Source organism: Pelodiscus sinensis, chromosome 6 (assembly GCF_052426305.1).
Source record: "Pelodiscus sinensis isolate ZL-2025 chromosome 6, ASM5242630v1, whole genome shotgun sequence".
Lineage (NCBI taxonomy): Eukaryota > Metazoa > Chordata > Testudines > Trionychidae > Pelodiscus > Pelodiscus sinensis.
Genome location: NC_143057.1, coordinates 98,055,300 through 98,070,222, shown reverse-complemented (window position 1 = coordinate 98,070,222; position 14,923 = coordinate 98,055,300). Strand labels below are relative to the sequence as shown.

The window sequence follows — 14,923 nt, the reverse complement described above, 5'->3', positions numbered from 1 at the left end:
CAGATATGAAAGGCAGAGTGATTTAACACCTGTTTAGATTTGTTATCCATGTGCCGAAATGAAAAGTATGCCATTTGCAATCAACTTTGCATAAAATAGTTAATTTGCATTTAATTTTAATGGTTCAAAGAATGTCAGGCAAAATGGTCGGCCCTCACGCATGTTCACTTCATCAAATCTGGCCCTCTTTGAAAAAAGTTGGACACCCCGGCTTAAGCAGTTGCAAGTGTCCATTTGTTTTATAGCACCGAACTAACTAGAACCAGCCCAAACCAGCTGTGCTAACCCCTAGTGACCTAACTCAGTTACTATAACAAGATCTATGTCTACAACCCCAGTACAGGCAGTCCCCGGGTTACGTACAAGATAGGGACTGTAGGTTTGTTCTTAAGTTGAATTTTTATGTAAGTCGGAACTGGCGTCCAGATTCAGCCGCTGCTGAAACTCACCAGCGGCTGACTACAGGAAGCCCGAGGCAGAGTTGCTCTGCCCTGGGCTTCCTGGAATCAGCCACAGATCAGTTTCAACAGTGGCTGAATTTGGACGCCTGGGACAGAGCAGCTGGGCCGCTGCTGGGTAGGTCCCCACAGCGCAGTACCTCAGCGCTGGGGGGACCAACCCAGCAGCACCCCAGCTGCTCTACCCCAGGTGTCCCCAAGTCAGCCGCTGCTGAAACTGATCAGCGGCTGATTCCAGGAAGCCCAGGGAAGAGCAACTCTGCCTCGGGCTTCCTGTAGTCAGCCGCTGGTCTGTTTCAGCAGCGGCTGACTTGGGGACGCCTGGGGCAGAGCAGCTGGTGCTGCTGGGTTGGTACAGTAGCGCTGAGGAGCGGCGCTGCGGGACCAACCCGGCAGCGCCCCAGCTGCTCTACCCCAGTCATCGGCGACAAAAGCCTGGTCTGCTGGGGGGGGAGGGACGCACTAGCTGCACGCCCCCCCCTCAGCAGACCAGGGAAATGCGGGTGGCGGGACCGCCGAGACGCACCGCGGTCCCGCCCGCATCCTCTGCGGCTTTGTTTCGCGTCTCCCTGGTCTGCTGGGGTGGCCTCCCTCGAGCAGACCAGGGAGACGGGGAGCAAAGCCTCGGAGGACGCTGGCCGCGGGACAGCCGCGGCACTTCTGGGCTGTCCCGCTGCCCGCGTGCTCCGCGTCTTTGCTCCGCATCTCCCTGGTCTGCTGGGGGGGGGTTCCCCCCCCCAGCAGACCGGGGAGGGGCTCCCCCCCCCCCCAGGGAGGGCCCCCCCCCCCAGCAGACCAGGGAGACGCGGAGCAGCTTTTGTCGCCCCGGAGGACGCGGGCGGGAGGACCACTGCGCATCTGGGCATCCTGCTGCTCCCATCCTCCAGGGCAAGAAAAGCCCCGTTCGTAACTGCGGATCCAACATAAGTCGGATCCACGTAACTCGGGGACTGCCTGTACACAACCAGAACATGGACCCGAGTTCGAGTTTCCTAAATCTTAGGCTAGTGCAATAACCTCTAGACCATCCATCCAACTCCAAGACACACAAAAACTGGATTATCAGGGCTTTCATGCAATGCAAACATTTCTTCCCACGCCCACCCCATGAAGATGTCAGTCAAGACAGTTTGAGAAAACTGAAGGAGAAACAAGCACACCTCCCCACGCAAATGCAATTTCTCAAAGGAGAGGTCAGTTCAGCCACTGTCTAAGCCAGGGTTAGGGAACCTTTTTTGGGTCGGGGCTGCTGACCCACAGAAAATCAGTCAGAGGAAATTGGCACACCAGCATGGGCTCCCCAATTCTGGGGGGGAGCCCTAAGCCTCGGGAGCCAGATCCAGGCAAGCCAGGGGCCGCATCCGGCCCCCAGAAATAAGGTTTCCCACCCTGGATCTAAGCAAATCATACTGAAGAAATCAATGGAGTTAAATGTCAGAGCTGCATTTAGACCCTGATTCTGTGCTGAATGCAACTAAACCCTCAGTTCATTCTTCTTCAATAAGCTGTCTTTGCAGATTTTTCACTTCCCTGTTTAAGACAGAGTTCTAAGTCTAAGTTTCAAACAAACCCCTCTAGTTCTCTATGTAGAAGTACAACAACAAAAATAAGTGCCATATGTAGCAAATAATTGCGCAACAATGGTCAAATACAACAAATATTGATACAAATCGCTATGAAGGACACAACGGGTATAGACCCAAAATGAGCTTGCACAACCGACACATCATATAAAATACAAAATAGTACTACACATATATTATCACTTACCCTCCTTTGCTGACCTGAACTTCAGAGTTAGTTTCTGGATGTTGTAAATGTTTTTATTTTGTATTAAACTTAATCAAAGCTGACAAGTTACCATACTGCCAATATCTTGCCTCTGCTCCTGTTTACCTCAGGATACTTCTTTTCCTCAGTTTTACTGACCTTCGTAACAAGTACAAATACACACACACACACACACACACACACACACACCCACCCCCACCCCCCCGGGTATAAAAAAATCCAAGAAAAAAAGCAACTTCTCTCAATTATTCCTGCTACTTAAGCCTGTTCAACTAAGTCAGAGTTCTTTGTATAATGCATTGGCTTCTTCTCCAGGAGTACTGACTAGATGACTTTTCCAGAGTTTTAAGAAAACCCTATTCCCATGAAAATCCTATCAGTTTGAATGAGTTCAAGCTAACTGAACAAAAGCGGTCTTCAGCTACAATATAATCAATCAGAAAAAAGCAGCCCCAAATAGAAAGCCAAAAACATGTCATTTGTTCCACAACTCACTCAGAGTAAGATGCAGTTTATCTACAGAGTATGTATTACAAACAAAATAAACTAACAATTTTCCACGTCAGGGGCCAAGTTCTATTGGCTAATGTATGTAATGTATTTATAGCTTCCACAGACTTTAATGGAGGCCATGCATGCATCAAAGGAAAGAATCTGGCCCCAAATGTATTCAAGTCATATTTTCTCTTGGCAATAAGAGGTTACTATGGATACTATTGCTCTGAAAGGGACTGAGATTTTGTGCAGAGCTGGCTAATACAGAAGTGGAATAATGGAACTAAAGAGATGTAGATGTTCTTTAATAGGGAGAATTTTTTCCACAGATTTAACTTCCCAGGGTCTTGTTTTGTAGGGAAGTCAGTTGGTGAAGTTCCCTGAATGCAAGCATTCCAATTACATTGAACAAAAAGGACTTGCCAGGAGTTACAGCCAAAATTTTAATAAAGGAAGTTAAATTGTGTTTAATCAGTTATTTGAGTAGTGGATGGAATTTCCACCAAACCACTCGATTAGTCGATAAGGGAGAAACTGCAGAAAAGCCAGGCAGCTCTTACTACGTTTAAAAGGCAGAGGCGCAACACGGGACCAGGCATGAGCCAGGACAGCTGAGTCCCAGCTTGTGCCCAGTCTTCTGCTGTGCTTTTGCCTTCCCTCCCCCCCTTGGAGATGGTGGTGGGGGGAACTGGCTTTTAAACCCGCTCCCCCCCAGCACTGGCTCCTGCTCCCCCAACTTGCTGCCTGATAAAGGCAGGGAGGGGAAAAAGCAACTAGGTGAGTAGTGACTCAACTACCCAATAAACCTTGGCTTATCAGGTAATCGACTAGTCGCTTACATCCCTAATTTTAATAACAAAAAAATTTTTAGTCTTAAATAAATAAATAAAAACTTCCAACTAAAACTAAATATTCAACATTTAACTAATAATGTCATGTTAGAGGACATTCTTCAGACAGGTATTAAATTACAGACCACTGAGAGGAGGAAGAGAAACTAGTACTGGTTTCTTTTGAAGTATGTCACAGAGCATCTGCTTCTGTAGCTAATTCGTTTCCCTTTTTCACCTCTTAATTTTACTGGGTATTAAATGTTTGTTTAAACTAGCTATTTGGGTTTGATAATAGACAAAATGCTCAACACTATCCTCTTGACTGTTGCATATTTTATATAGATGATCTTTTTGTAATTTATTCTTTTATCTTAAACATGAATCAAGTTTTTCTCCCTTCCTTAAAGTTGCCCCAGAAAAGCCTGGGAAGATAGCTTTCAGATAGCTTGTTATTCCCTCAGCAAGAATATTTTGTGTGTGCGTGTGTGTGTAGATTATCACATTCCTATGTCTTATAATCCCACAAACTTATTTTTTAAGGAAAAGCAGGGGAGGGGGAGGGAGAGAGAAAAGAAAGGCCAGTGCCTGAGCATGTGCTTTGAGATTCACTGTATGTCTATTAGATGACTAAATCCTGTCCAGTAGACTCCTGGAACATGTTGTAATAGAAATCAATCCATCAAACCCTCATTTACAACACAACACAACATCATTCAAGGCCAAAGTACATTAGATTACTCACCTTCCCTCATTAACTTTTGCTTTGTCTCCTTGACATGGGAAGTTTTCAATGTAACCTAGACTGCAGTTGACCTGTGCCCAATCAGGCTGGCATACAGACAGGAAATGAGGTCGCAGTCTACCTATGGAGTACTTGGCAATGTCCGTCAGGGATTGGCTAGCAGCTGCACCAAAAATGAAGGTCCCAATGGCTTTGTAAATAGTGGCTATGTAGTTATTTCTGACAAATGAATTTGAGTGCAAACAGTTATAATAGACAGACAAGGTTTCTCCTACGATTATCTGAAAAACAGAAAGAGACAAAGACAAGTTAAATGGAGAAACACACCTATGTCTCTTCAGAGTCAAAAAGCCCCAACAGCAACTGTAAAAAGTCTCAGTGACATTAATACATGTATGATTTCTTGTTTTAAATCTTGTACTGTTGTTGAGGGAAGCAGCAAAGATTTTCTGGGAGTCACTCAGAAGTATATATTCCAATAACCAAGCTGACATTTTAAATAGATTTCATATAAACAGGAAAATTTGTTCTCATTCCCTGCCTTATAGTCAGTTGTAATGGTGATAGTGTGAGTAGAAACACTGGAGTCTTTCCCCCCTCCCCCTCAGATAAAACAAACAAAAAAACCACACTGTTCCCATGCAGTTACTTCACACTGAAACTGATGAGTAGCCCCCTTCCCAAGAGATATTTTATTCTAAGTAAACTTTGTATTCATTCTTGGCCTTCTTCTTAATGGAAATGAACATCTGTGTCAAAAGCACGATGGTTTTCAGAAGTCAGGAACTTAACTGAAGGGGCTGAATCTGAATACTGGTGCCAAAGGTGGTAAAGGCCAATTATGTAAAATGGGAACCTCCTATTCCTCTGTTAAACAATCTTTAAGACAGGCTTCCTCTAGGAAATTAAGTTTTAATACAAATAATAGAGGAGAAGGCTTCATACTTCTGAATTTTTTTTTCTATTTTTGGCATTGTAGTGGTAGAACAAAGATTATTCTCTCTGTTTTCATAAAGCCAAGAGGCTTTCACTATTGTCTCCCTTCACTTCAGGCTCTTGTGAGAAATGGGTAAAATTGATTTTAATATAAATATAAACTAATGTCATTATGTCCATAGTCACTGAGGAGAAAGAAGCAGAAGTGTAGGATCTGAATCAATCAACTATGGGGATAGGGGGGAGAAATCCATCCCATTAAGGCAACTGACAGTTTTTTTCCTTCCATACACACATGAAAAAGCAGTTTAGAAATAATTGAAAATAGTTGGAATGGTTCTAATTAACAAACCATGGCATTGTCCTACTTCTGAAGACACAAATAAGAAAAAAAAACCCAAACAGAGCTTGAGGGCTTCTCTATAGCTTTTTCCACTGTCTCCGTTGTTTAAACCTGTGCAAAATAACTGTACAATGCTGCTGCTGTGATTTTACATCCACTTTGTACAGATGTAGGTAGCTACAAAAGATAAGGCAATGGATGATCAACCATGTGTACAAAACTGAGTTTTTACTCTGTGTCAGAGCAAGACATAAAAGTTTGTAAACTCGTCGAATGTAAAATGTTATTTAGGCACAACAACAAAAATTTAGTAACCTCTTTCCTACAATCTCTCAGACACTAGGGATGTTAAAAATAGTGTAATATGGTAACCATAGAACCACTAAAAATCTTGTTGGCTACAAGGTTACATGTGGTGGGGGCTCTGCGGTACAACACTTAGCTTCATAGTACTACAGTGAAACTGCAGCAAAGCCTCCCTGGGATCAGGGTTGGCAGCTCCTAGGAGCCACCTCCCTAGTAGTGGAGTGCTCCCCTGGAGTAGGAGCTCTTGCCCACTCAGCTCCCAAGGAAGAGGCTTCGCTGCCCTGCTGCAGCAAAGCCGACTCCCCGGGAACCAAGTGAGTTTAACCGATACCACTAACTAGTAAGCATCAGCTAATCGGTTAAACAGTTAATCGGTTCAACTCCAACATCCCTAATACACAGGTGCTAACTACTGCTGTGATCATAATGGTCACAAAGGGAGCCAGTACAGAAATGGCCAGTACTGTTCAATGGCCATTTGAATTATGTCCCTAAAGTCAAATCAAGACCCTTTCCATTGACTTAAATGGGTACCATATCAGACCCTCAGCTCCATCTTCGTCTGGAAGGATGGTTCATGACGGGGGATTTTTGTGTCAAAGTAAGTAAGTGAGTGAGTATCAGTTACTTCATTTTACAGCAGCAAAAACAGAGCAGAGTTTAGTCCAGGGTTTTGAAAGCTCTCGGTGAAAAAGTTTTGCTCACACAAAACTATAAATTGCCTATAAAAAAAATATTTAAAATACAATTAGCAGTTCTGGAACTGCTGTAGTGGCAGTGGCTACAAAAAAGTGACTATAAGTAAAGGCTATCTTACTGTGGCCACTGGCTGGGAGTCTGATCTCACCCTGCTAACAACTAGAGCCCCACTGAAGACAATAGGGGTACATCAATATAGAGAAATCAGAGCAGGGCCCTGAAACCAAATTTCTTCCTTTAATACTTGGTGCACACAAAGCGAGGAGAAATTAATGAGAAACAAGACACCATAATTTGTTTGTAACGAAAGTGCTTATTTACTGCTATGCCAGCTTTAAAAAAAAAAATCTCTGGTGGGAGGTCTATTCACCGTCTTATAAATTAGTGAATTTTTTTTAAGTCCCTTTCAGCAAGATGGCTGCTGACATCACCAGAAAATAGATAAGAAAAAAACCTGATATTTTACAAGTTTAGCATTTTCATAGTCATTTTCAGAAATGGTGATGTTATTAGTGGCCAGACGTCTGTTATATCAAGGAGCTGATTCCCCTTCTCCCCCACCACCCGATAAAAACTTCCACAAATGCACATGCATTAAGCATGGAACAGAGTGGTACTGTACTCAAAAGACATGCTTCTAGAGCAACAGGCAAGACCCAGGTGATAAGGTGCTGGATTGGAACATGGCTGACCTGGCTATAAGTTCCAGTTCTGTTACTTAAAGTGGAAACGTGGCTGTGACCTTTCTATTACAGAAAATCCTTTAATTGTAGCAGTTGCACTAAGGCATTTTATGCAGGAAACTGCATTTTATGCAGGGCGAATGCTTCAGCCTATGTTATGTAGCATATTAAACCAAATAATCACTTTTGCCTTTTAAAAAAAAGCCCTATCAACCCAGAAAAAGAGTTACAATGTTAAGCTTTCTATTTATATTATTTTTTTTAAGTTTTTTCCTGTGGGACAACAGAGTGACATCACCACATCACTCTGCGTCCCACAGCCCCTCTCCCCTCAGTCGTCCCGCATCTCCTCCCTTCCTCCCTCTTTCCCACCACTAATCCAGCAGGGTGATCGGCAACTCAGGGCTCCTAAGCAGCGGCAGCACTGAAGGTAATCTGCTGCTGGTAGGCTTCAGGGTGGAAGGAGGGTAGAAAATCGTGGGGCGGGAGGGGGCCAGGGGAGAGGCCTGCAGTTGTGGGGGGAGGGTCACCAGACTGGTAGACATCTGGCCTCTGAACCAGACTGGGAGGCACCCTGGCCCCTGAGCTGGGGCTGGAAGTAATCCTAGCAGCTGCCATGTGGGAAGCTGCCTGGAGCTTCAATTTGGGTATGCACTACACAGGGGAGGGGCTGGCAGCAAGGCCCATGACAGGGACAGGAGGCCCTGCTGCAGAGACCCAATGCGGGGTGGGAGAGGACCAAAGTGGGGGTCACTCCAGCCCCTCGACTGAGCTGGGAGGCACCCAAGCCCCTGTGCCAGGGCTGGATGTCCCTCCGGCAGCTGCCCACCCTTGTGGCAGCTTCTGGAGGGACAGCCAGCCCTGGCTATGGGGCCAAGGTGCCTACAGCACTGGATTGTTCCTTTCGCAGCTTCCGGAGTTTAAACTGAGCTGTGTGCTCCGCTGTCTGAGGCAGAGGACGAGGAGGGAGGGGGCAGCAGCTGCGTGGGCTCAGGTGTGGGGAGGGGAGTGTGCGGGAGCCACAGAGCCTCAAAGGGGCTCAGGTGGGGTGAAGCAGGGGCATGCAGTACCTACGCTGTATTCCCGGTGGTCTGGGATAAGGGGAGTGCACAGGAGCGACACGGCCTGCCCCCTCGCAGCTGGAGGGAGAGGACTGGGCATCCAGCTCCTTTCCCCGTCCCAGCCCAAGGGAGAGGGGCAGCCCAACTGCCCCCGCCAGGATGGCCACAGGGAGGGAGCCGGGCCTGCCTCCATCTGGCACAACTTTCTGGTGCCTGGAGTGGGGAGAGTGGTGCCAGCACCTGGCCCTCCCTGGTGGCCAGGAGGAGAGCCAGGGCTGCCTACCCCCCAGAAAGGGGGGTTGGTGAGCATAGCGAGCAGGGGGCACTGCCCCCTAGTATATTCATATGTACCCTTTCAGATTTAAATTTAGAGCACCCTCATACATATACAGTTTTTAATTTATGCCTGTCAAGAACACACTCATGCTCTACAGAGGAATAAATAGCTAGAGTATTTCAGCTTTCCTCTATTACTCCACTGAGCACAGACACTATGAATACATCATTTAACAAAAAAACAAAACAAAACAAAAAAAAAAAAAAGTAACTGAGTCCCATGATCCTTACTTTAAAATGGTTAAAAGCCTTGAACTACTTCTTGAGCAGGCAGCATTAACTATAACCAAGGTTAACTACTGACTCTAATGGTAGTCTTTTGCACCAAGCACAATTTTACTTTTGGTATAAACAAAATATCCAATGTAACAGGACTTGGAAAAAAAAAAAAAAACTATCCTGCTTATTTGGTGTAAATTAAGTTATAGATATTCTACAAGCTACTGTTTGCAATCAATTCTGACTGGAAACGATGGTGTTCTACTCTTCAGAAGTCAGAATTTACAGCAAGGGTGGAAAATAGTTTTTGGTGGGAGGAGGCCACTCCAAGAATTTGGAAAGTGGTCATGGACTGCACTCTTCCATTAGATTGATGGAGGAGGTACAGGGTCCGGGGAGGGAGATTGGGTGCAAAGGAATCTTAGGGTAAGAGACTGGGCTGTAGAAGGGGATGCGGGCAACTATCCATCAGGTTTCTCAGGCAGGGGCCATGTGTGTCTGAATAACTGAGAGCCTGGGGAGGGGAGGGGAGAGGAGGTATTTTGTGTGCTGCCTGTCCTTTAAACAGATAGCTCCCCTTTGCTGAAAACCAGCCAATGAGATTGAACTGAGGACAGCATGTGAAGCTCTTCCCCCTCCCTTCCAGGGCACTCAGCTGTTCAAAGACAAATGGTATAAACACTTGCAGCTTTTCTGTCTGGTGTACAGGGGCAGGGCAGGCACAGAGCTTGCCTCAGACTCCCTGCTGCATCCAAGGGCTGGATCCGGCCTGCGGGTTGTATTTTGCCCAGCCCTGGTCTACAGCTCTGTTTCTCTATATGAATGTTTCAGACCACTGGGTGGCAAATTACTACTTAAATTGAAGTGGTTGTCCCCAGCTCTTATATTTTAGTGAAACTCTCAGAGAACACACATGGCCGTGGTACATTTTACTTTATGGTTTAAGATGTATATTCTTAACTAGGAAAAGGGAGACATCAATCCTCCAAAGCCTCAAATGTGGGGGAAAAAATGGTTACTTACCTCTCATAACTGTTGTTCTTTGATATGTGTTGCTTATGTCCATTCCATGCAGGTGTGCACACATGTACTCAGATTGTCGGAAGGTTTTTCTCCTCAGAGGTATCTATTGGGCTGGCAGGGGAGCCCCCTGCAGTGGCGCATATATACCCCTGCTGGTCCACCAACCCATCAGTTCTTTCTTGCCAGAAATCTCCAGTGAAGGAGAGGCAGGTGGGATTGGTAATGGACATAAGCAACATAACTCAAAGAACAACAGTTATGAGAGGCAAGTAACCATTTTTCTTTGAGTGATTGCTCATGTCCACTCCATATAGGTGATTCCCAAAGCAGCATGTCTTGAGGTGGGGAACACAGTACTATAATATCAAGGGTCACATCATCCCTGGCCTGGTGCGCTAAAGCATAATGGTTAACAAAAGAAAAAACTTCAAAAACAACATATAGCCTAGTAGAACCTTAAAGACAAACAAAACATGTAGATGGCCCTCTGAAGCTGGTTAACAAAAGATGTCAACAAAAGACCAGGTGGCCGCCCTGCCAATGTTCATGATAGGTACCTGAGCAACGAAGGTGGCTGAGGAAGTCTAGATCTTAGTGGAGTGAGTTGTGAGGGGTGGCGCTGGTAGACCTGCCTAATTATAGCAAGCCTAGATACAAAAGGTGATCTAAGATGAGATATGCTGGGCTGAGGAGGGAGGCTCTTCATTCTATCAGCTATTGCGATGAAGAGCTAGACGGGGTAGGTTGGAGGGGAGAGGGATTTGTGAAAGGGCTTTGTCCTGTCTAAATAAAAAGCTCTTTGTACATCTAATGCAGGTAGAGTCTGTTCTTTACCAGAAATATGAGATTTGTGATAAAACATGGGCAAAAAATATTCCAATTAACATGAAAATGGGACACCACCTTGGGCAGGAAAGCAGGGTACAGATAAAGCCTGACCTCATCCTTAAAGAAAACAGTATGGGGGGGCGGTCTGAAGTTAGAGCCTTAAATTCTGACACTCGTTTGGCTGATGTAATGGCCACCAGAAAGGATACCATCCATTATAGGTGCAAAAGCAAGCACATCTCTAGGGACTCAAAATGGGGGGGGGGGGGGAGGGGGGGGGGGGAAGGAACCGGTAAGCTTGGTAAGGACCAAACTGAGATCTCATGGAGGGCTACTTAGTGAACTTGTAGGTGAAGCCTGCCCAGATCCCTCAACAAACGGTGAAACATAGGGTTTGTTAAGAGCGACTTGCCCTGAGAGGCCAAGTGAAAGGTGGAGATAGCCGCCAGATATACCCTGGTCAAGGATGCAGACAGTCTCTGCACCCTACAGTCCAGAAGGTTATCGAGGACAGAGGGGATAGGGGCATCCATCAGGGGGACTCCCTCCTTTTGCCCACCCAGATGGTAAAGCACTTCCACTCTGCCAAAATATGTCGCTCTGGTAGGCTTCCTGCTCCCCAACAGAACCCTTTGAATTCACTCCAAGCACTGTCATTTTAGAGTGGACATCCATAGAGCTTACAGGCCATGTGGTGCAGTGACTGCAGTTTTGGGTTGCAAAGTCTGCTACTGTCCCATGATATCAGGTCTGGATACAGCAGGAGAGCCATCAGCCACTTAGAGGCTTAGAAGGATTGTGAACCAGTGCTGCTGTGGCCACGATGGAGCATACAAAAGGCTGGAAGACCAGGGAATGAGAACAGCATCCCCCAGAGATCCCAGGCTGTGGTTCATGAAGGAGCAAAAGTGGGGACACTTCCTGTTGTAGGTTGCAGGGTGGGAAAAACCCCTCTGGAAGATGCACAGGGCCACATCCGCTCTCAAGGACCATTCATGGCCCAAGAAGGACCTGCTCTGCTGGTCCACCAGGGTGTTCTAGGACCCCGGCAGGTAAGAAGACACCAAGTGAATACCCTTCTCTGTGCAAAAATCCCAAAAAGAAGGGCTTCCTGGTACAGGGGAAAAGAGCCTCTGATACCCACTCAGCCTCGACCCCCAGGCTCTGTGCAAGGCATTTTAAAAGGTCTTGGTGAGATCTTGTGTCCACTGATGGCATAGATGGTGTGGACCTCGCTCTCCTGCAATGCCTCATTTGAGGATGAGGAAGAGAACTCCCTCAACACCTGTGCCTCCTGCTGTTGCTGCTGCTTCGGATCCTGAGAGACCACTGATTGCTCCTGGCTCACTTCAGGGGTTGATTCTACTACCTTGTCTCCTGAGGGTCTGGGCAAAGGCTTGTAGAGGGCACAGATCAACAGTGGAGAACAAGTCAAAGGGGGGGAGGGAGGATAGCAGATTGTGGAACCCGAGGATCTGAGTAAATAGAGGTAGCGCGGGAAAGTCCAGGGGTCCAGAACAGACACGGCACCAGAGGCTGCCACTGCGGAGGCCATGACACCTGGAATGGCTGTACTGAGGCACTTCTGGGGCAAGAAAGAGAGGTCAGCGCCGGAGAAGATGCCTGGCCATCGACTCAGTGCCGAGACGGAGGAGGCATCGGCTGCTACAAAGTCACATCCACTGGTGGAGCTGGTGTAGATGATGGTGCCAAAGGCCACCGTACAGAGGGAAAGCACACAGGGCTGTACCAAGGGTCCTCTATGGCTCAAACGAGGTTAGGCTGCTGGTGCTGGAGCCAGTGGCTTGGTGTAGGTGGCACGGTTATCCTGCCAGTGCACTGGGCCGGAGGGGGAGGCTGGAGAGGAGGTCAGTTCTGTAACAGGGGTAGCCAACCTAAACCTGAGAAGGAGCCAGAATTTACCAATGCACATTGCCAAAAAGCAACAGCAATATATCACCTGCCCTGCTCATCTCCCCACTGTCACACTCAGCACATCCTGCACGCTGGCAGCCCCACCAGTCAGTGCCTCCTTCTCCTTTTCCTCCTACCCACTGTGATCAGCTCTCTCTCTCAGTGAGAGACACTGGGGGAGGAGGGGAGCATGGATGTGACAGGCTCAGTGGAGCAGGTGGGAAGTGGCAGGATCCTAGGGTGAAGGAGGACAGTGCCTAGAGCAGAGCTGGGGGTTGAACAGTGAGCACCCTCCAACACAGTGGAAAGTTGGCACCTGTAGCTCCAGGCCTAGATTTGGTACCTATGCAAGGAGTCGAATATTAACTTCTGAAGAGCTGCATGTGGCTCTGGAGCCACAGGCTGGCCACCTCTGCTCTGTAAGCTCCCTTGATCCCTCGAACGTGTGGATGTGGAGGGCCGGTCTACTTCGGCCAACTCATTCTCCTAGCTTGGATCCCAGGGCAGGGTTGATTGGTGCCGACCAGGAGCTGAAGGCCAGGGCACCATGGCCGAAGCAGCCAAGTGCCCCACCTGGGGACACACTTTGGCATGTGCCACAATGGAGACCTGCCACTGCTAGGTCTCCACTTCTTCTCAGGCACCAGAGATTGCGAGCGGTGCTGAGCTGTGTTGTACCACAGCATCAGTGACACCCCAGAAGGTCTAGGTGCCTTCTGCACTGAAGCAAGTGCGCTCAGGATGGCCTATCATGCTTCGGCAGTCAGCGCTGGGTGGAGAACCATCTCCATTAGCAAGATCTTCAGCTGCAAGTCCCTTTCTCATTTGGTACAGAGCTTGAAGCTGCAACAAGTCTCACAGCTGATGGAGAGATGAACATCTCCACAGCATTTTAGACAGGCTCTGTGCAGTTTGCCGCAGGGGATACAAAAGTGAGCCCCTATTTACACTATGAAACTAACTTAGTACTAAATAACTAAAAACTAACTGTAAAAAATAATCCTAGAACTGCTATTAAAACAAGAACTGCTAAAGTGTGCTTGCAGAGCAAGCGAGAAACGCTCCAATGACCATCACAGGTGGTAAGAAGAAACTGAAGGGGTGGCCAGCCAGCAGTGGTATATATGCGCACATATACAGGTGCCACACCAGGGGGCTCCCCTGCTGGCCCAACAGGTACTGCTGAGGGAAAAACCTTCTGACAATCTGTGCCTATAGCACATGCGTACCTATACTGGACATGAGCCATCAATCGAAGTAGTACAAGACATTTATAATCAAAACATATATGCTGCTGTCAAGATCCTTCTCTCTGATGGGACCAAATAAGACTTAATGAATTCCTTTTGGTATTCTGACTCAAATACCACAGAGTAAGGACAATGGGCTTTTTTTAAATAACGAGGATGTAATAACCATTTATTCCCCTCCCCCCACGCACACACACTCTCCCACTTTCTAAAAATTGAATGTAATGAAAAAAATAGGTTTCACTTACAACAATTATATTGAAAGGAACCATTATTCCTGCTAATAACTCATAAGAAATGGTGTCATCTTTGATAGGGTACTGGATGGATTCATCATTACAGAAAACTCCTCTCTGGAAGGGGATATGCCTCACATTGAGAATTGCAAAAGGCAGGCCCACTAGCAAAAGGAATAAAATTAAAATATTACACAGGAATATTCAGAAATTTAAAATCAGAGACTATTCCAAAACATTTTCTATCAGAGAGAAATAAGTGATCAAAAGGAATGAGCAGACAGAGCCAGTCAGAAAGTTATAGGTTTAAAAAAAAAAAAAAAAAGTTTTATTTTTAAACCACAGCTGCGTTCTAGACTTCGTAGCCCTTAGTTGAAGATTGCTACATACATATGCATAAACACAGAGAAGGACAGAATAATCAGAATTTCCCTTCAACCTCACCAGTGTACTGGCTGTGTAACCAGTATAAAAATATTCTGAAAACAGGATTTAAAACACACACAGTTTTGTGGCATTTGTTAAGTTGCTCAGTCTGTCTCTTCTGCCCTCTTCCTACTCTTAAGCGAAGCACAACTGGCTCTTTATACTCTGGCCAGGTTCCCTAACTCCAGAGAGTGCAAATTCGGTTTCATGTCATCTTCACCAAGACAGGGAGGTTGAGGAGAAGTAAAGCAGTTTGGGGGAGGGAGAGAATGCTTTACACACGTGCTTTCCCCAATTCATGCATACTGGATAGCCCTCTAGAACAAACATGGTCACTGTCTGTG

At 46.6% G+C, this 14,923-nt stretch overlaps 1 protein-coding gene across 4 annotated transcripts in view; it reads right to left on the bottom strand.

Annotated features, from left to right (window-relative positions):
- PLPP1 (phospholipid phosphatase 1) overlaps positions 1–14,923 on the bottom strand; it is a 165,462-nt gene that overhangs the window by 92,757 nt on the left and 57,782 nt on the right. For 3 of the 4 annotated variants that reach the window (XM_075932461.2, XM_075932459.2, XM_089779391.1), the window contains one exon: positions 4,320–4,600. In XM_075932461.2, the coding sequence (XP_075788576.1) occupies positions 4,320–4,600 (281 nt within the window). Of the gene's footprint in view, positions 1–4,319; positions 4,601–14,165; positions 14,318–14,923 lie in introns of all 4 variants that reach the window. The other variant, XM_075932460.2, reaches the window with a different exon arrangement.